The sequence below is a fragment of the Colletotrichum paranaense genome, assembly GCF_030867605.1.
Source record: "Colletotrichum paranaense strain IMI 384185 chromosome Unknown Scaffold_1.1, whole genome shotgun sequence".
Taxonomy (NCBI): Eukaryota; Fungi; Ascomycota; class Sordariomycetes; order Glomerellales; family Glomerellaceae; genus Colletotrichum; species Colletotrichum paranaense.
In genome coordinates, this window is record NW_026848959.1 from 4,584,695 (window position 1) to 4,604,537 (window position 19,843).

Genomic DNA, 19,843 nt, shown 5'->3' on the forward strand with positions numbered 1-19,843 from the left:
CACTAAGGCAGAGCTGCAGGGACCAGTTTGCATCCAGGGCCTGGGCTCTACGATGACAGGTGATAGGGATCGAATCCAACGACTGCCTGTTCAATATTTGCCTCAAGGTCTGGATCCAAATCGGGTAAGTGATATGTTCCCGAGCTGGAGATTTGAAGCTTGAGAGGCATAGTTATTGTAGTCTGAGTCCAATTGTTGGTCAAATAGTACCTTTGGAAACGACGGCTTAGATCGCGCCTCTTATTCTTGTTCTTTGAACGCATCACGCGGGGATTACACAGCGTCTCTTGAGCTTGCCACATTGTACAATACCAACAATCGTCTACCATCATTATCAAGGGGCTTCTCTAGAAGGTTTCGTCAACCGTCCCGATCACATTATTCTAAGCACGTCCAGTCGCTTAGTATGGCCTCCCCAAACATGGCTTCACAAGGGAACGAGCCCATTGCGATTGTCGGAAGCGGCTGCAGGTTTCCAGGAGGTGCCAGCTCGCCCTCCAAGTTATGGGATCTGCTCCGAGAACCGCGCGACGTACTCTGTGAGATTCCGCCCAGTCGATTTGACGTTCGCGGATTTCACCACAAGGATTCTCAGTTTCCCGGTCACGCCAACGTCAAGCACTCCTACCTACTTCAAGAAGATGTCGCCAAGTTCGACGCCCAATTCTTTAATATTACAGCGCCGGAAGCAATAGCTATGGACCCTCAGCAGCGCCTCCTTCTGGAGACAGTTTACGAGGGCTTGGAAGGCGCTGGCTTGACTATCGAAGGCCTCAAAGGCTCCAACACTGGTGTTTATGTCGGTGTTATGTATGTCGACTACGAATCTCTGCAATTTCGAGACTTGCAGCACGTCCCAACGTACCTTGCAATAGGTGAGAGTTGCATCCTTTAACACAATGAAGACTTTACTAACAGCCCTAGGTACCGCTCGGAGTATCGTTTCTAACAGGATATCGTACTTCTTCGACTGGCATGGACCCTCACTCACTGTGGACACTGCCTGCTCCTCCAGTCTGGTCGCGGTGCACCAAGCCGTCCAGGCTCTGCGATCCGGAGAGGTCCGTGTCGCATTAGCCGCCGGAAGTAATCTTCTTCTCGGTCCAGAGCCTTATATCCACGAGAGCAAGCTGAAAATGCTTTCTCCCGATGGTCGCTCTCGCATGTGGGACCAAGGTGCTAACGGCTACGCCCGCGGTGACGGCGTGGCCGCTGTTGTTCTCAAGACGCTAAGTGCCGCGCTAGCTGATGGAGATCATATCGAAGCCATTATTCGCGAGACCGGCGTGAACCAAGATGGTCGTAGTCGCGGCATTACTATGCCCAGTGCAGCAGCGCAGGCGTCGCTTATCCGCGCGACCTATGCCAAGGCAGGACTCAACCCGGAGTCCGACACCGATCGGTGCCAATATTTCGAAGCTCACGGCACCGGCACGCCGGCAGGTGACCCAGTCGAGGCCGAGGCCGTGCACACCGCGTTCTTCGGCAACAGGGATCCTGTCGCGGATCGTCTGCTCGTCGGTTCCATTAAGACCATCATCGGCCATACGGAGAGCACAGCCGGTATAGCCGGTATTCTCAAAGTCGTGCAAGCCATGAAGCACGGCTATGTACCACCGAACATGCTGCTGGAAACCCTCAATCCAAACGTTTTGCCTTTCTACAGCAACTTGGAGATTCCCCAGGAACTTACTCCTTGGCCACAGCTTGCGCCGGGTCAAAGCCGGCGAGCCAGCGTGAACAGCTTCGGGTTTGGTGGTACAAACGCGCACATCATTCTCGAGGGATATGAGGCGTCCAGTTCCAAGGAAGACATTGACACCCAAAGCGTCGCTCCTTTCCTCTTCTCCGCACAGTCAAAGCAATCGCTCCTGTCTAGTCTCGCCGCCCATGTCGAGTACTTGGGGCAAAATCCCGAAACTAGCCCTTCAGACCTTTCGTGGACATTACGATCACGCCGCTCTCGTCTTCCCTTGCGACTGGCGCTACCAGCGTCAACTATTGAGGTACTCCAGACCAACCTGAAGGGCATTATTGGCAATAGTAACTTCCAGTTGGATTCCAAGGCTGCCGGAACCAGCACCAAGGAAGCTCGCCTGTTGGGTGTGTTCACAGGCCAAGGCGCGCAGTGGGCTCGCATGGGTGCTGAGCTTGTTGAGACCTCCCAGTACGCCGCCGACTTGCTAGCCACCATGGATGATGCCTTGGTGCAGTTGCCTGAGACGGACCGCCCGCCTTGGACTCTGAGAGAACAAATGCTTGCTGAAGCGAAGACGAGCCAGATTGGAAGTGCGTCAGTTGCGCAACCTCTGTGCACTGCTGTTCAAGTCCTCCTTGTTGAGCTCCTTCGTCAATGCGGTATCAACTTCGCTGCGGTAGTTGGTCACTCCTCTGGAGAGATTGGGGCAGCCTTTGCTGCTGGGGCCCTCTCTGCCATTGACGCTATTCGCATCGCATACTACCGTGGCCTTCATTCGCGTTTGGCTGAAGGTCCAGAGGGGGTGCAAGGTGCGATGTTAGCGGTCGGAACGACTTTGGAGGACGCCGAATCTATCTGCAACGATGACTACTTCTTAGGAAGAGTCAAGGTTGCCGCATGCAACTCTTCCTCCAGCATCACCATCTCTGGCGACGAAGATGCAATTGAGGAGATGATTGACATTTTCGAGGACGAGAGCAAGTTCGTTCGACGCCTGCGAGTGGACAAGGCTTACCACTCACACCACATGGTCCCTTGCTCCCAGCCGTATCTCGAGTCCATGAAGCCTTTCGCCATCCAGATGAAGCAATCTGACTCCAAGTGCACTTGGGTCTCCAGTGTCAACCCGGACCGGTCTCTCGACGCGTCAAACAGTTTTGATGCCTCATACTGGGTCGACAACCTCCTCTCGCCAGTGCTCTTCATGCAGGCAGTCGAAAAGGCAATGCAACTTGGTCCTTTTGACGCTGCCATTGAAGTCGGCCCTCACCCTGCTCTCAAGGGTCCCGTTCTTGACACGCTCAAGGAGAAAAAAGTTGAAATCCCGTATACTGGCTTACTCCAGCGCAACACCAACGCAGTCCAGAGTGTTTCCTCTGCAATTGGTTATGTGTGGACGCACGTTGACAACCTCATCATCGACTTTGATCGCTACGAATCTGCACTTAGCGGACCGAAGCAGCACCACTTCATATCTGATTTGCCAACATATCAATGGAATCACTCTCAAGGGTATTGGCACGAGTCCAACCTATCAAAGAACCTGCGCACAAGGAGTCAACCCGTTCACCAGCTTCTCGGAGACTTGCAACCCCAGAGCTCAGCACACCAGGTCACATGGAAGGCGATCTTGCGCCCTCATGATCTCCCCTGGGTTCACCACCACAGAATCCAAGGCCAGACGGTCTTCCCCGCAGCTGCGTACGCTGCCACGGCGTTTGAGACCATTCCCTTCCTTGCGGAAGAGACTCCGGTTCAGCTCATGGAAATCAACGACTTGGTGATTCATCAGGCTTTGGTGTTCGGAAACGATGAGCAAGAGTCTGGCATCGAGGTTCGGTCCGTCATCAGCAACATCATCCGCGACGACCCTGCTTCTATCACAGCCCACTTTACGTATGAGGCATGTATAGGATCACACAAGGACTTCCAGCTCGTCGCAAGTTGCGAAATCTCCGTCTCACTTGGAGAGGCGTCTCGTGACACGCTGCCCGCGACTGCCCGGATCGAGCCTTACATGGTGGACGTCGATACAGAGCTCGCGTACTCTTCCCTCAACGATGTCGGCTACGGGTACACCGGTCCCTTCAAAGCTCTGTCTGACTTGAAGAGAAAGCTTGGCAAGGCGTCTGGCTCTCTCGCCTTGACAGCACCTGAGTCTGATGACGAGGTTCTCATCATCCACCCCGCGGTTTTGGACGCAGCCTTCCACTCCATAATCTTAACCTTCAGCTACCCTAAAGATGGCAGACTTTGGAGTCTACATCTGCCGACACGCATTGACAAGATCAGAATCAACCCTTCCTTGTGTGGGCGTCACTGGTCAGGCGCTGCTGAAGTCCCATTCGTCGCATCCATGGCCGACGACACTGAGTCTGCGGATACCTCTGGATTCCAGGGCGATGTCGACATCCATGACCAAGATGGAGAGTTCACTGCTGTTCAGGTGGAAGGACTCCACGTTGTCCCTTTCACTCCTGCTTCCCCAGCAGATGATCAGCAGCAGTTCTATGCTACGCACTGGGTGCATTCTGAGCCCAATGCCGACATCCCTGGCACTTACGACGCCTCTGCTCAGGACAAGGAGATGGCAGTCATTCTAGAGCGTGGCAGCTACTTCTACCTCCGACAGCTGGAAGGCCAGATTCCAGAGGATCACCCCGGGAGATCTGACCCGTACAATGCCGCCTATTTATCTTTCGCTTCGCATACTCACAAGCTCGTCCAGCAAGGCAAGCATCGCTACGCCAAGAAGGAATGGCTCAATGACACTTTGGAAGACATTTTAGCCCTGTCCAAACCGTTCTCTGATCAACCCGAGGTCAAGGCCATGCATATTGTCGGGGATCAGATGCCGCGAGCCATTCTGGGAGAGACAACCATGCTCGAGCACTTAATGAACAACGGACTGCTCGCCGACTACTACGCTCAAGCCCGAAGTATCACCCGAGGCACCGATCTCCTAGCTGAGACTGTCGTGCAGATCCTCCAGCGCTATCCCGAGAGCAAGATTCTGGAGGTCGGCGCCGGCACCGGGCAGGCTACTAGAGAGATTTTCAAGCGGGTGGACGACAATTTCGCATCATACACGTTCACCGATGTCTCGGCGGCCTTCTTCGACAAGGCCGAGGCGGAGTTTGAGGCATTCGAGGATCGCATGGTGTACAGCGTTCTGGACCTTGAGCAGGATATGAAGACTCAGGGTTTCGAAGAGCATTCATATGATATTGTCGTTGCCTCCTTCGTGCTACATGCCACCAAGAGCATTGAGCAGACTGTGCGCCGCGTGCGATCGCTTCTGAAGCCTGGTGGTTACCTTGTTCTTTACGAGGTTACAAATACCGACATCATCCGTGGCACCGCGCTCTTCGGATGTCTGCCAGGATGGTGGCAGGGTATTGAGGAGGGCAGAACCCTAGGTGCTTGCGTTTCTGAGTCCAAGTGGGATGCCATCCTGCGCAAGACTGGGTTCTCAGGAGTCGACACCATGACGCCCGTCAAGGATGCCATGTCTCTCCCCAATTCCGTCATGGTCTCGCAGGCTGTTGATGACTGGGTCGAGTTCATTCGGGAGCCTCTCTTGGCATCTCCATCGCTATTTGTTGGACAAGCTGTCATCAAGCATCTCTTCATCATTGGAGGAGCCACTTTGCGTGTTTCTCGTTTGGTGCAGGACATTCGAAAGCTGATCCATGCTTTCTGCGATGAGATTACGGTGGTTGAGTCGCTGGAGAGACTTGATGATGTCGAAATTAACGAGAAAGCTACAATCCTTGTTCTCGAGGACCTCGACCATCCCGTCTTCAAAGACATCACAGCTGCTCGTTGGGCTGGCCTCAAGCATCTCTTCGGATCTGAGAAGTCTATCGCATGGATCACTCAAGATCGCATGGTCGACAATCCCTTCGGTAACATGGGTGTCGGGTTCGCCCGATCGGCCTTGTGGGAGATTCCAGAGATCCGTTACCAGTTCATCGACTTCCAAGATGCGCACCGTGTCGACGCCAGAGCGTTGGTGGAGTCTGTCCTGCGCTTCCAAATGTCCGGTTCGGTCCAAGATCAAAGCCAACGCAAGTCCCTTTGGTCTGTCGAGTCTGAGATCGTTATCGACTCAGACGGACGCCAGTTGGTTCCCCGGATGAGACCTGTCAGCACCGCCAATGATCGCTACAACTCGGCGCGCAGGACGGTTGTGAAGGACGCTCAGACTCTGACCTCTCAAATCGCTATTGAGAGTGTCGATGACCGGCATATACTTGTCGAACGGCCTTCTCTTGCCAGCGGCCTCTCCGATGGCAGCGTAGTCACCTTGAAGCTGACGCATTCCAGCTTGGATGCCATCAAGACTGGCGGTGGGGATGCATTCTTGGTACTGGGAAGCTGCGCAACGAGCGGCACTCGGTACGTTGGACTTTCCGAGTCTGTTGCCTCGGTCGTCAACATATCCAAGAAGTGCCTCGTCGCTTGTTCCGTTGCACCTGAGTCTGCGGCGGTGTTTTTGGCAGATGTCGCTGCGCAACTTCTGATGCCAGCACTTGCGGGCTCCCTCACTGAAGGCGACACTCTCTTAGCTCATAACGTTCCTCAGGCGGTAGTGAAGCTACTCAGTAGACATGCTAAGCTTGCTGGCATCAATTTGGCTTTCACTACGTCTTCCCGAGAGATTGCGAAGCACACTGATGCTGTCTACGTCGGACGTTACATGCGCCAATCTCAGATCAGGGAGCTTCTCCCCCCCAACATCTCCCGATATATCGACTTTACAGCACAAGATGGCCTATCACCAGTGTCTACGTCTCTTCCAGCCGGTATCCCTGCTGTCAATGTGTCTTCTCTATTTGCCGCAACTGCAAAGATGAGCCGAGCGTCTGCCGACGACGTCAACAAGCTACTGGCAACTGCAGCGACCGATGCCGGTTCAGCTCTTGAGAACCGTACACAGGATGATGCGGCAATTAGCCTGATCGGGGTCCAAGATCTCGAGACGGTCAAGGGAACTCCTGATGCCCTTACCATTGTCGACTGGAACGCCTCTTCTGTTTCTATCACTGTTCAACCCGCAACTGCCCAGTTCAAGGCTGATCGGACTTATTGGTTGGTTGGACTGTCTGGCGATCTTGGAATCTCTATCGCAGACTGGATGATTCGGAATGGCGCCAAGTACCTAGTTATCACTAGTCGCAATCCGAAGGTCGATGAGACGTGGCTTAAGATTACAAAAGCGAGAGGCGGAGTGGTTCGTATTGTGGCATGGTAAGCTGACCGTCATACCAAATTGAAGGCATAGACTAACATGAGAAATGCAGTGACCTCACCGACTACGACGCCCTCTCGCAGGCACATCGCGAGATCTCTAGCACGTTGCCTCCAATCGCCGGTGTCTACCAAGGCGCCATGATTCTGCTTGATATGTCGCTACGCGACATGGGACTCGAAGATTTCAGCCGCGTTCTCCGTCCCAAGGTCGAGGGTAGTCTAAACCTTGATCGCATCTTAGGAGATGAGCCACTGGACTTCTTTATCTTCTTTTCCTCTGTCGCTACCGTCGCAGGTAATCCCGGCCAGGCAGGTTACACCACAGCCAACCTCTTCATGAGCGGCATGGCGCAGCAAAGACGCAAGCGTGGCTTGCCCGCGTCGGTTGTGGAGCTCGGCTTGATCATGGGTACAGGTTACATTACCCGCGAGAAGGGCAATGTCCTCACTCGACCCTCCTTTGAGCGAGGTCTCTTGACTATCTCTGAGTACGATGTTCACCAGACACTGGCAGAGGCCATTCAGTATGGCCATCCTGAATCGGGCGCCGAGTGGCAGATCTCCATCGGACTGAGACGGATGCCGGCCAACGCGCCTAACCGGCCGCAGTGGTACAGCTATCCTCAGTTCGCGTGTCTCACGGAGAGGGTCGCTGTCGAAGACACGAACGCGGCTAATACGCAGGCTGGTCCGTCTATCAAGGACCAATTGGCCACTGCGACCACGAGAGATGATGTTGAGAAGATAATCACCGGTGAGATCATAACTACTTCTGTTTCCACTTCCCGTGAGGTTAATGACTAACACAACACTAGAATCTTTCATTGCCGAGATGCGCAAGATGCTCCATCTCAGCGACGACTATGCCATCACACCCGCCGTTCGCACCGACGAGCTGGGTCTCGACTCTCTAATCGCCGTCAGGATCCGTTCTTGGTTCCTCAACAACTTCCAGGTCAACATTCCCGCGCTTCGGATTCTCAAGGGTGAAGCACTCCAGGGTCTCATCGACCACGCTGTGGAAGAGATACCCGAAGAGCTGGCACCCAAGCTGTTCTCCTCCTCTCAGTCTGAGGACACATCACCATCCTCTGAGGAGTCATCCCAAAAGTCTGGAACACCACCTTCGACTGCTCCCGAGACAGAGAACTCATCTGTAGCCAACGGCGATCTCGGAATCAAGGAGGAGAAAGAGGCAAGACCTCAAGAAGTTCATTTGGAAAGGTTCGGGCGCTTGTCTTACACCCAGTCAGTATTCTTGTTCGTGCACGAACTCTTGCCTGACAAGACCACTCTGAACAACACAGTTATGCTTCATCTTAGCGGGGAAGTGCGCATTCCCGATCTCTCCCGCGCCGTTCGAGCCTTGGGAGAACGCCACGAGTCGTTGCGTAGCTGCATCTGCGAGCGCGACGGCCAGCCCAGTCAAGGAGTCATGAGGACCCCGTCTTTCACCCTCGAGCACAAGAGGATCTATACTAAGAATGAACTTTTCGATGAGTACGCAGCACTCCGAGCCCATGCCTTCGATCTGAGCCGAGGCGAGACCAGCCGGACGATCCTACTCTCATACTCGCCACGGGATCACTACCTTTTGATGAGTTCTCACCACATCTTTTTCGATCGAGCCAGCAATGACGCCGTCATGAGCGACCTGGAGCGACTGTACAACGGATATCCCCTCGACCCGAACCCTCTTCAATACCTCGATTACTCTGACGACCAGCAAAGACAATACTCATCCGGAGAGTGGGACAAGGCCATTAACTTCTGGCGCCACGAGTTCGCCACTATTCCGGATCCTCTACCCCTCCATCGCAGCCAGATCTCTGAGCGACAGCCTCTTGAGCGCTACGCCTCCCGCATCCCTGACTTCCGCATCGATAAGCAGCTCTCGGCAAAGATCCGTCAGGTAGCTAGGAAGTATCGTGCCACACCTTTCCACTTCCACCTCGCGGCTTTCAAGATACTCCTGCACAGGTTCCTCGGCACTACCGACGTCTGTATCGGTATCGCAGACAGCTGCCGGCGAGACGATAGTATGCGCACTGGCATCGGCCCGTTCCTCAACATGCTGCCTCTGCGCATGGCCGCAAGCGCGGAACAGCCCTTCCTTAGTGCTCTGGACGAGGCGAGGGAGAAGAGCTTCGCTGTTCTTGCTAACTCTATCCCACTCGAGGTCATCTTGAACGAGCTCCGCATCTCACGCCAGGCTACTCATACACCTTTGGCACAGGCATTCATGAATTATGCCGAGAACGACCTTGAAGACGGCCAGATGTTCCTCGGGTGCCGGATGACGATGATGAAGCAGGAGATGGCTGAGCTTCCCTATGATATTACCTTCACCGTGATTAATAACACGACTGGTGACACGCGCATCCTCTTGAACTTGCAGAAGTCCCTGTACACGGACTCTGATGCGCAGATCTTGCAACATGGATACGAGGATATCCTTCGCGAGTTCGCAAACGCACCGGCTCAAGCTGTGGGCAGCACTTGGCGCTTTAGACCTGCTGTTCTGCAGAAGGCTCTTGCATTGGGACGCGGTTAGTTCACCAAAGAGCGGTATCTTGACTCTGCACCATACCGGGTTACTAACATCCATTCAGGCGCAACTTTCAACTCATCTTGGCCCGAAACCCTCATTCATCGATTCGACAGCTTCTTCCCGACTGTCAGGGAGAGAGTTGCCGTGACCGACGACGCTAGTGGCTCGATTACCTATGCGAAGCTCTCCACTCTGACGAACGCGATTGCATCGGAACTCCTTCGTCAAGGTGTGCAGCCCGGCTCCAGAGTCGCTGTCTTTCAGCACCCATCAATCTGTTGGATACCTTCTCTCCTCGCGATCCTCAGAATCGGAGCTGTCTATGTCCCGCTTGACGTCAACACGCCAGTCGCCAGACTATCACTGATCGTGCGCGACAGCCAGCCATCCTCAATCTTAGTTCACGACTTGACGAAAGACGATGCAACCAATCTGGAGTTCGAGAGAGGTACTTCTATAGTCAACGTGTCAGCCTTGAAAGAGCTAGGTGAGAAAGAGGTTCCCAACCTCGCTCAACCGGACGCAGCGGCCATCATTCTGTACACCAGCGGCTCAACAGGAACCCCGAAGGGAGTCATTTTACGCCATAGCAGCTTGAAGCACGAGTTCGATCACTGCGCGGTGACCTACGAGCTGAACCAAGATGATGTCGTTCTCCAGCAGAGCGCTTGGAGCTTCGACCTATCCGTGACGCAAATCTTCCTGGCTCTCGGCGCGGGAGCCCAGCTGCACACGGTGTCTCACACTCTGCGCGCCGACTCGCACGCGACGGTCGAGCTTATCAAGAGTCAAGGTGTGACGGCCACCTACGCAACTCCAACTGAGTACAAGAGTTGGTTGAGGCGGGAAAACCAGGCAACATTGCGGTCCTCTGTCTGGCGCCTGGCGTTAGTCGCCGGAGAAGCCGTCACCGAGCCGCTTGTGCAGCTCTTCCGTGAGGTGGACCGCGACGGCCTCCGACTGTTCAATGTGTACGGCCCCACAGAGACAACATGTGGATCTACCAAAATGGAGCTGTCGTACCGTGAGCCTGGATTCTATCACGGAACCATCCCCGTTGGAGTGGCCTCTGCCAATGAGCGGTTTTATATTCTGGACCCCAGTCTGAACCTTCAGCCAGTTGGTCAGACTGGTGAGATTGCCATCGGTGGTGTTGGCGTTGCCAAGGGCTACTTGAACATGGAGGACCGGACTCAGACATCCTTCTTGCCGGATCCCTTCGCAACCGAGGACGATTTGAAGCGCGGATGGGCGACCATGTACCGAACAGGCGATGTTGGATATCTGCAGCCCAATGGCACCCTCGTTTTGAAGGGACGCATCGGAGACGACACAGAGATCAAGCTCAATGGTGTGCGTATTGATCTGAGGGACGTGGAGAATACCGTCGTGCAAGCTTCCAACGGTCTTCTCGCCGATGCCGTGGCCTCTCTCCGCAGCACCTCTGACGGGTCGGTCAAGTTCATGGTCGTCCATGTCGTCTTCTCGGGCGAGAGCCTGACCGGCTCTACGAGCAAGTTCCTCAAGAAGCTTCTCGCAGAATTGCCATTGGCACGAAACATGTGCCCCTCGGCCCTTATACCAATTGACTCGCTTCCCAGAACGGTAGCTGGCAAGGTCGACAGACGGGCCATCGCTTCCCTGCCTATCTCGCAGGGGCTTTTCCATCGCGCTGAGCATGGTGGAGATGGTTCCGAAGGGTCCAAGAGACTGTCCACGGCCGAGAAGACACTCCAGAGCTACTGGGAAATTGTGATCCCTGAAGAGCTGGTTGGACTGCATGACATCGAGGCGGATTCCGATTTCTTTACCATCGGAGGTAACTCTCTTCTCCTGATCGAGCTTCAGGGTCGGATCCGTGCGGATCTCGGCATCTTCATCGCACTGCCCAAGCTTTTCCAAGCTACCACCCTGAGGTCGATGGCCCGGCTTCTTCCCGGGATTAACGACACTGAGGCGGCGCTCGAAGAGCAGATCGATTGGGCAATCGAAACCGCTCTGCTGCCAGGAGATATAGTTTCTGAGCGAGACACTGCCGAGCCTGTTGCGAAGCTCCCTCGCACTGTTGTCTTGACCGGAGTCACTGGTTTCCTTGGCCAATACCTCGCCAGATCCCTTGTCGAGAACGAGAACATTGAGAAGGTCATTTGCATAGCGGTTAGGAACCCCAAGGACCAACCTCGCCAAGAACTATTTTCTGAGCTCGGGCCAAAGGCAGAGTTTTATGAAGGCGACCTCAGCTTGCCTCGCCTCGGTCTCACGGAAGAAGCAGCCCTCGTTATCTTCCAATCCGCCGATGCGGTGATCCATAACGGCGCGGACGTCTCGCATCTCAAGACTTATCATTCTCTCCGCGCTGCAAACCTCGGGGCAACGCAAGAGCTCGTCCGGCTGTGCAGCCCCCGGCAGATCCCGCTGCACTATGTGTCCACCACGGGTGTTGCCATGTACACCCCCTTCAAGGAGCTGGCCGAAGTCTCGGTCCGCGAACACATGCCCCCGGCGGACGGCCAACAAGGCTACGTCGCATCTAAGTGGGCCAGCGAGGTATACCTCGAGAACATTCACGGACAAACCGGTCTGCCGATTTACATTCATCGTCCGTCGAGCATCATGCGTCCAGAGGCCGACAGGACCGGCGAGAACCCGGCTGCTGATGTCCTGCAGAACATGCTCGATTACTCACGACGCGTACGCGCCGTGCCGGCCGCGCCGGGTCTGAGCGGCTTTGTCGACTTGGTGAAGCCGGAGACGGTCACCAGTGGGGTGGTGAGTGCTGTCATGTCTGGGTCTAAGGAGGATGAAGTTGTGTACATTCACGAGTCTGGCGACTTGGAGTTGGATGTAAGCCAGATAAGAGAGCATTTGGAGACTGAGACGGGAGAAGCTGTTGAGGCATTAGTTCTAAATGAGTGGATTGATCGCGCGGAGGAGATTGGCCTATCGCCTGCTATGGCTGCTGTGTTCCGGAGTTCGCTGGGGTCTGGAGAGCCGATGAATCTGCCGAAGTTGCTAAGGCGATGATTCATTACATGGAGTTTACTTGGAGTTTTAGTTGTATCGGATGCTTTTCGTCGTCATTGGTGTCATCGTACTGTTGCACACTACCCATTATGTAATAGAGGTCTTCCATGTTTTGAGATTCATGCCTTCCCTTCAACTTGGTGTAAGCATATCATCATTGTGAGTCTCGAGATTAAAACATCCCCCTTTTAGGCCAGTACTGAGTCGAATTACGGTTTCACCGACTTCCGCCTAACGTGGTATCACATAGCCAAACCTTAGTGGGGTCAACAACTATACGTACTTCATCTGCTCACTTAGACTTCCATGCCATGTTGTGCGAACCTTCAACAGTCTCGCGCTAATTGTCTACTCTGTCTGACTGCTAGTGTTCTCTCCACCTCGACTATGTCGTTGCCTTTCTAGGCCTTCTCTGCTGCACAGAGTCTTGCGATAATAGAGGCCTGGGTTCATCAAGACTGTGGGATAACACATCCGACGCTGTCATTACATGTCCTTCCTTTTGAACGACCCGCTGAGCTGTGGGAACTTCCTCATCCTCCGATCTATCATCCTTGGCAACCCCCAAGAAGACAAACTTGTAAGCGCTGCGCAGTAAGCAATACAGCCAGAACAGGTTCAGTGCCTGCAACAAAGCCAAGAGGCCAAAGGTGATGAAGTTTGACAGCGGACACTTATACTGCTCAGTCTCCCAGTTCAGCTCATATGGCCCAACGGTACTGAACTCGGATCCAGGCAGCGCAGAATAGAGAATCCGCAGATTGATGTAGTGCCGGAGGTAGACCCACACTGCGATACACACCCCAAATGACACCCCCTGAAGCTTGTTGTCGAGATAATTCAGCGACTTTGACACTGCCAGGAAGAAATCGCTGATATCGTGCGTGATGTACACCGCAATACCCATGTACGCAAAATGGAAGCGATAACTCAGCGCAACGAGCGCAACCGTGACGACATGGTGCGCGACAAGCTCATGGAAGTCCTTGCGTCGCTGCTCCAAGCCCAGCACCATCACCACCACCTGCTGCGCCCAGAACGCTGCCTGTAGGAGGTAGTAGCACTTGAAGCTAGCGTCGTGCGTGCGGTGCGGGAAGCCCTCATACATCCCGTGGGTGTCGAAATACCATACTGGCGTACGGCTCATGACGTGCAGACCCCAGGGCCCGATGACGGTCACGTAGAGTGCTGTGTACATGTTCTCCGCGAAGCGTGCGCGCTTGGCGCGGGATTTGATCCCCCATACGCGAGCGAGGGGTGTCAGGAGCTCTTGCATGCAGACCTCACGGGTGAAGGTGAGGAATATTGTGTAGAAGGCAACGAAGGCGATGTCCCAAGGTCCCTTGCCATATTGAATTGTCCCGACGCTATCATCGTCGAGCTTGTAGGAGGGGAATATGAAGTGGTACGTCGGGTTAGAGTCGGTCGGATTGACGGCGTAGAGAGAGAGGATCGCGATCGTAAGGAACAAGGGGAACGCCCAGGTCCGACGGCGCAGGAGAGCGAATACCCTTGTCTTCTTGCGCTTCGAGTAGCTTTTTGTCTGGCGGCTCTTCAACATTTGCGGCGGGACCTGAGCGCCTGGCTGGAGTTCCATGTAGTTCGCGCCCATGTTGTAAGAGATCGTGGGATTTTGGGTCTCGGCGGGAGTTCGTGGATTGCTTCGTCGTCGCGATCGTTTGGTCGTCGTGCTAATGGTAAATTCGACTTGTCAAATGACACCTTAGCTTCCGATCATTGATCCAATTGATCAAGACATTTAAGGTTGGGTGCAGGTCTGTCTTCAGAATTCCGCGTCTCACACCTCCGCGATGCGCAAAGAAAAAGAATCGCAAGACTCGAGATCGTGAGGGGATCAAATAATTTGAGCGGGCGTCCCCAACACAGGCAGGCCAGGCGCAACTAGAGAGCTGTCCGTCTTGGGATAGCTTAATGCAGGGGCTACTGTTGGTCGGTGTGTGTGGCACACAGTTAATCAAACGGGGGCGTCAGCAGAAGTCCAGAAGGGGAAAATTGAGCTTTTATCCCGTTGGAGGACGGGGACGGAGTCCTTTGATAGTAATCGAAGATTTATGGGATATATGTACAGTTCATACAGCGCGCCTTTTACAAGCTTTGGTTTCAGCTCCGCGAGCATTCTGCATCTAAGTTTGCGAAGTCCGAAGTTCTGTGTTGAGAAGCCTCTCAGCTGAGTCCGGTGAACATGCGAATGTCCATGTCTCGGCAGCTTCCAATCACAGTATATGGACCCACGTTTCCAACGGTGGCTGCCATTCGCCATCCCCACCAGACCCTGGCGGATAATAGAATTGTTGCGGGAGGCTGAGGAATGGAAAAGGGGGAGAGGGTCGAGCTGGAGAATTGAGACGCTTACGAGTTTTTTACCCTCCGAATCGGAGTGTTTATGTCGTCATATTGCTCCGAATGGAGCGGGTCTCACTCGGTCCCGATTCATGAGGGGACAGGAGCTGCACACCGCCCCAAGACAATGTTGCTGCGGGATAGGACCTCTCTGAAACTACTCATTCTGGGGGGGTGTTATATGAACTATCCATTGTAGCGGAGGGCGATCGTTCAAACTGGAAAATGAAAGAGAGAATCGCTACTCTTTGATATGGGCATACTAGAGTGCCATGATATGAGTAGGTGGATAGCACGAGTATCAGAGTAGAATCTAGCAAGTTGTAAGTCATGAATTGGAGCATTGATATCTATTGTGTCTGCGAGTCTTGGCCAGCCAATGTAGCGTATCATCGCCACAGCCCTCAATCAATCTGTTTCTCGCACCCGATTCTATTGAGCAACTCCTTCCGGCCGCTGTGCGTCCTAACGCCACTCACCCTGGAGCTCGAAGACTCCTTCCGGGAAGGCGACCTGTCCCAAGCCTTTAGGTCAATAGACTCTACGCCAACATCCTCCTCAATGGCCTCGATCTCCTCATACTCGATCTTCTCCTCCTCCTCTTCCTCGTCATCAACATCGCTCCTAACATCCTCGGCGGGAGCCCCCTTGAGCACTCTCACTGAGACACGAATAATGAAGAATGACCACGCGCAGATGACAAGCTCAAGTGCAAGGAGAAAAGTCAAGAAGCCGTATCGAATGCCGTCGGTGAAGCATACCGTGCCCGCGGGGTCCTTGAACGGTTCGAGAAGGTGGGACCACCCCTCTTTAGGTGCCGAAAAAGGGCCTTCAATGTTGCCCGGAGCGCCTCGAAAGCATGGCTCTTTAAGAGATCGGGGCAGATCATAGTAGACGCTCCAACAGGTCATGAGGTAGAATACGTGACGCGTCCAGACCCAGACCAAGAGGAAGACGCCAAAGATAACGTCGCAGAGGGTTGTGAAACCGATGTATTTGAGGCACTTGGCCAGCTGTCGTGACCGTTAGCAGGTGGTTTGGTGCGTGACGTTGTTTCAAGGAGGACTGACAGGGAAGATCAACTCAATGACGTCCATCAAGACCAAGATGAGATGACCAACGCGGGTTTGGTGATACGCGTAGCATGCGGCAATGAGGGAGATGGTGATGGCATGGTGCACAATCATCTCCCAGTAGTCCTTGCGCCGAGCCTCAATATTCACTGAGATGACCTGCTGGACCCAGTATGCCCATTGTACCATGATATATCCCTTCATCAACCCGCCGAGCTCTCGCTGGGGCCAATTGTTCCACAGCTCCTTCATGTTAAGGTAGTATGGCGCCTTGCAATAGAGGTACTAGGAACTCGCCGGTTAGTTGACGACATGCCCACGAGGTGAGAATGCGAATCTACTATACCATTCCCACTGGCCATAGGACACTGTAGTACGTGAGCATCGAGCCCTGTTCTGAGAACCTCGCGACATCCTTCTTCTTCGATATGCCCCAATGCCGGCCGAGGGGCTCAAGAACGTGGCGCATCAGCGCGGCTCGGATGCCAATGAGGAGAACCACGCAGAATGCGACAAAGTAGAGGTCGTCGTGGCCGGCGCCATACTTGCCGGTTAACGTGTTGTAGTATGAGAGTTTGATGAACTTGGATGTATACGGACGTGCCGCGGGGATGCAGGTGTGTGTGAGGAGTAGAGGGGCAGTTGTATGGAAGGCAAGGTCTGTTCAATTAGAGAACTTCAGGTCAGCATTGACTCGTAGGATGAATGGGTGTGATGCACGGCATCGGTAGATGTGGTCAGCTTCCCTCCACACTCTTCGCGACGTACTTGTCTGGTTGTCAAAGAGCCATTGGACAAGCTTCTTCCTCCGGCTCGTGTCAATGGTCTTTAACTTTTGTGAGTGAGCAAGCCTGGGCGCCATGGATGCGACAGGCGAAGCGCGCTTCGTATGCGCGATCTCGGTGGTGGGTTCGATCATGGTCCTTGTCACGCAGTCGAGGCGAAGCTCAGCTCAGCTCAGCTTTCCACGAGAAGATGCCGAGGCGAAAAGGAATCAAACGGTATGTTTCTCGAGCAAAAAGTTGTGTGACAAAACTGTTGAGAAAGTGCCCGTAAGCGCGAGTCGCTTAAAGAAGTAACAGTAACAATATTTCTCTACCAGCGGCCCCCTTCCCCCAACAGGGCGAGACCAAAGCTGCCAGCTGAGCAGGTTGGACCCTTTCTTCGCGCCTCGCAGGGGGCGGTGAGACAAGGCGGCGGGAATGCAGGGATGTTCATATTTGGGCGGGCGGGATCTTGGAACTGGCGGCCGTTAAGATCTCAGGCATTTCCCAACTTTCAAGTTTGTTTGCCCTAGGGCAAACTGTGTGTCTGCATCTTGAAGCCGCCCGTGGAACAATAGGGCTGAACTTTAGAGGCTTCCATCAGGGTGGATGCCAAGTACCTTTCGCAAACTGCAAGTCATCACAGCGACCTATGTGTTGGATTTCCACTCCTCAATGACATTCGCGATTGCCAATTGACCGCAAAAACGAAGATGCAGGGCATGCAAGACTCAGGGGAAATCAGCATCAGGCCATCCCTGCACCAATCAGGATAAGCTGACATGGGTGCTTGTCATCCTTCCATCGCCCCAGGTCCGCAGATTGTATTCGCCGGTGGATCCTGAGGCTTAGCTATCCGTAGGCCCGCGGGAACCCGAACCAACTGGATGGAAAAGTCTCGATAAAATCATAGAGATATCGGTCTTTCAAATTTTCTCTAGAAAGCTGACGTGCGCCGATACGTTGACCTTCTCGGACCCGATCAATCGTTCTTGCTCTTCAGCACCGACTTACTTACTGCTCATAGACTCTGAAGATCGCATACTTTGGGGGGTCAGAGCGTTCACGAAAGTCTGCTAGCAATGGGAATATAAAAACCACGATGAAAACGTATGCAGCTTGCTTCGGCAAATGATAGTGTACTGCGATATGCCACCGATAACCCCTCCAGCTGTGGAAGCATATCGACCGAGAGCTCCGGGCAATATCAGGCGACGCACGGAGCTGCGACCCACCTGAACCGAGTGAAAGGATTTTGATTCGCTGCATCTGACGGATCCTCGGGGATCCACACCTCCGGGAACCCGGGGACCGATAAGATTCGTCGGCCGGAGGAAAGCGGTATGCCTAGAATTGAGGCCACGCTGTTGTAGCAATGATCCTACAAGCCGACAGCGGGGAAAGAGGAGAAGGAAACATTATGCGTACCGCCTGTTGGATATCTCTTCCGACTTGTATGGACACGGATTGTCCGTATTATGTGCGGCCGCTGATAAAGGTACCCGGTCGGGGTCTAGCGGGGAATCGGCGACAGTAATATACGGCGTTCAATGCTCGCCGAGACAACCCGGTATCACCCGCCGAGTCATAGCATGCGTCCCATGAGACTCTTTTCTTAATGATGTTCTCCCTCATCGTTTCACCTCGTTACACACATGCTTCTCTTGGGGACGGATCCTTCACGCTCGGAAAATTCGCAATGGCTGCTGCATATCCTGCCATTCAGGCTCAAACCAACATGCAGAAGTCAGAAGGACTGGATTTGTATGCTCGATTCGCGCTCGCTGGTGCTTTGGGTTGCTCCATAACTCACGCTGTCTTCACGCCCGTCGATGTGTACGTCAGTTATCACCTTTACTCTCGCATGCCAGACTCATAACAATACCATAGTGTCAAGACGAAGATCCAGCTTGAACCAGCAACCTATAACCGCGGTATGATCACGGGTTTCTGCCAACTGATACGCAACGAAGGTGTCGGTTCTCTACTCACGGGTCTGGGCCCAACATTCACCGGCTACTTTATCCAAGGAGGCGTCAAGTTCGGCCTGTATGAACTCTTCAAGAAACAATCGATTGATATCTTTGGAATCGAGAAAGCTAGAAGAAATCGTACGGCAGTCTACTCCGTTTCGGCAGCCTGTGCTGAATGTTGTTCTGCTGTCACACTTTGTCCCGCGGAAGCTACGCGTATCCGACTCGTGTCCGTGCCTGGCTTCGCCAACGGGTTGGTAGGTGGTTTTAGCAAGATTCTGAAGCATGAGGGTGTTGGTGCATTATACTCCGGATTTGGGCCAATCTTGTTCAAACAGTAAGCTGTGTTTCACTACTTTCTTGGGCTGCGTTGCTGCACGTACTGACACCAGCAAAGAGTTCCTTACACGGTTACAAAATTCGTTTCATTCGAAAAGATTTCCGAGTTTTTCTTCGCCCGTCTCGTTAACTCCAAGACCGGCACTACACAGCTCATGATTAACATGGGATCCGGTCTCTTATCAGGTTGTGCCGCGGCTGTCATCTCGCAACCAGCTGACACCATGTTGTCCAAAATCAACAAGACAAAGGGATTGCCTGATGAAAGTACCGCCTTTCGTCTTTACAAGATTGCGTGCGAGCTCGGACTCCGTGGTTCATTTTCTGGGCTTCCGGCACGTCTGTTTATGATTGGTGGGCTCACCGCTGGCCAGTTTGCCATCTATGGCAGCATTAAAACGGCTCTGGGTATGGAAATCTGGCTTTCTATCCATGTCTAGGCTAATCATACGGTTGTAGGTGCTACTAATGGGGTAGAGATATCGAAATGATCGGGATATGAGCATACTTTCTGGCTGTTAAACGCCCCTCTACGAAATCCCATTGAGATCGAACCTGAGAGCGGCTGCGCATTGTATCATCGGGCTTCGTTGTTACTCTTGTTCATTTAGTGGACTATATCGCGTTACTATCGAGTGATATTGTGCTTCATATTATTGACAGCAACTGCTTTTACCACGACATCTCGGTGTAATTACACAGCAAACGGCAGCCCAAACAATCGTGAACTCCTTTGGCTTATGCAAAGAACTTTGAACTCAATGCATTGTGGTGGCACGTTTCCCACAATGATGCTTCGATCT

The 19,843-nt window shown here is 53.5% G+C and overlaps 4 protein-coding genes across 4 annotated transcripts; 2 read left to right on the top strand and 2 right to left on the bottom strand.

Annotated features, from left to right (window-relative positions):
- Nucleotides 1-421: 421 nt before the first annotated feature.
- On the top strand, nt 422-12,530 carry CPAR01_01592 (beta-ketoacyl synthase domain-containing protein; the record flags this gene model as incomplete). The annotated part of the gene is made up of 5 exons (XM_060485881.1): nt 422-875; nt 925-6,952; nt 7,006-7,709; nt 7,771-9,504; nt 9,568-12,530. 5 exons carry the CDS (start codon nt 422-424, stop codon nt 12,528-12,530), a joined length of 11,883 nt encoding a protein of 3,960 aa, XP_060356738.1.
- Nucleotides 12,531-12,915: 385 nt separating this feature from the next.
- Nucleotides 12,916-14,142, bottom strand: CPAR01_01593 (TLC domain-containing protein; the record flags this gene model as incomplete). The annotated part of the gene is made up of 1 exon (XM_060485882.1): nt 12,916-14,142. One exon carries the CDS (start codon nt 14,140-14,142, stop codon nt 12,916-12,918), a length of 1,227 nt encoding a protein of 408 aa, XP_060356739.1.
- A 1,153-nt stretch (nt 14,143-15,295) lies between these two features.
- On the bottom strand, nt 15,296-16,883 carry CPAR01_01594 (TLC domain-containing protein; the record flags this gene model as incomplete). Its single annotated transcript, XM_060485883.1, has 4 exons — nt 15,296-15,904; nt 15,962-16,249; nt 16,311-16,624; nt 16,733-16,883. 4 exons carry the CDS (start codon nt 16,881-16,883, stop codon nt 15,296-15,298), a joined length of 1,362 nt encoding a protein of 453 aa, XP_060356740.1.
- A 1,544-nt stretch (nt 16,884-18,427) lies between these two features.
- On the top strand, nt 18,428-19,480 carry CPAR01_01595 (uncharacterized protein; the record flags this gene model as incomplete). The annotated part of the gene is made up of 3 exons (XM_060485884.1): nt 18,428-18,564; nt 18,619-19,038; nt 19,099-19,480. The coding sequence occupies 3 exons, from the start codon at nt 18,428-18,430 to the stop codon at nt 19,478-19,480; spliced, it is 939 nt and encodes a 312-aa protein (XP_060356741.1).
- Between the last annotated feature and the right edge of the window lie 363 nt (nt 19,481-19,843).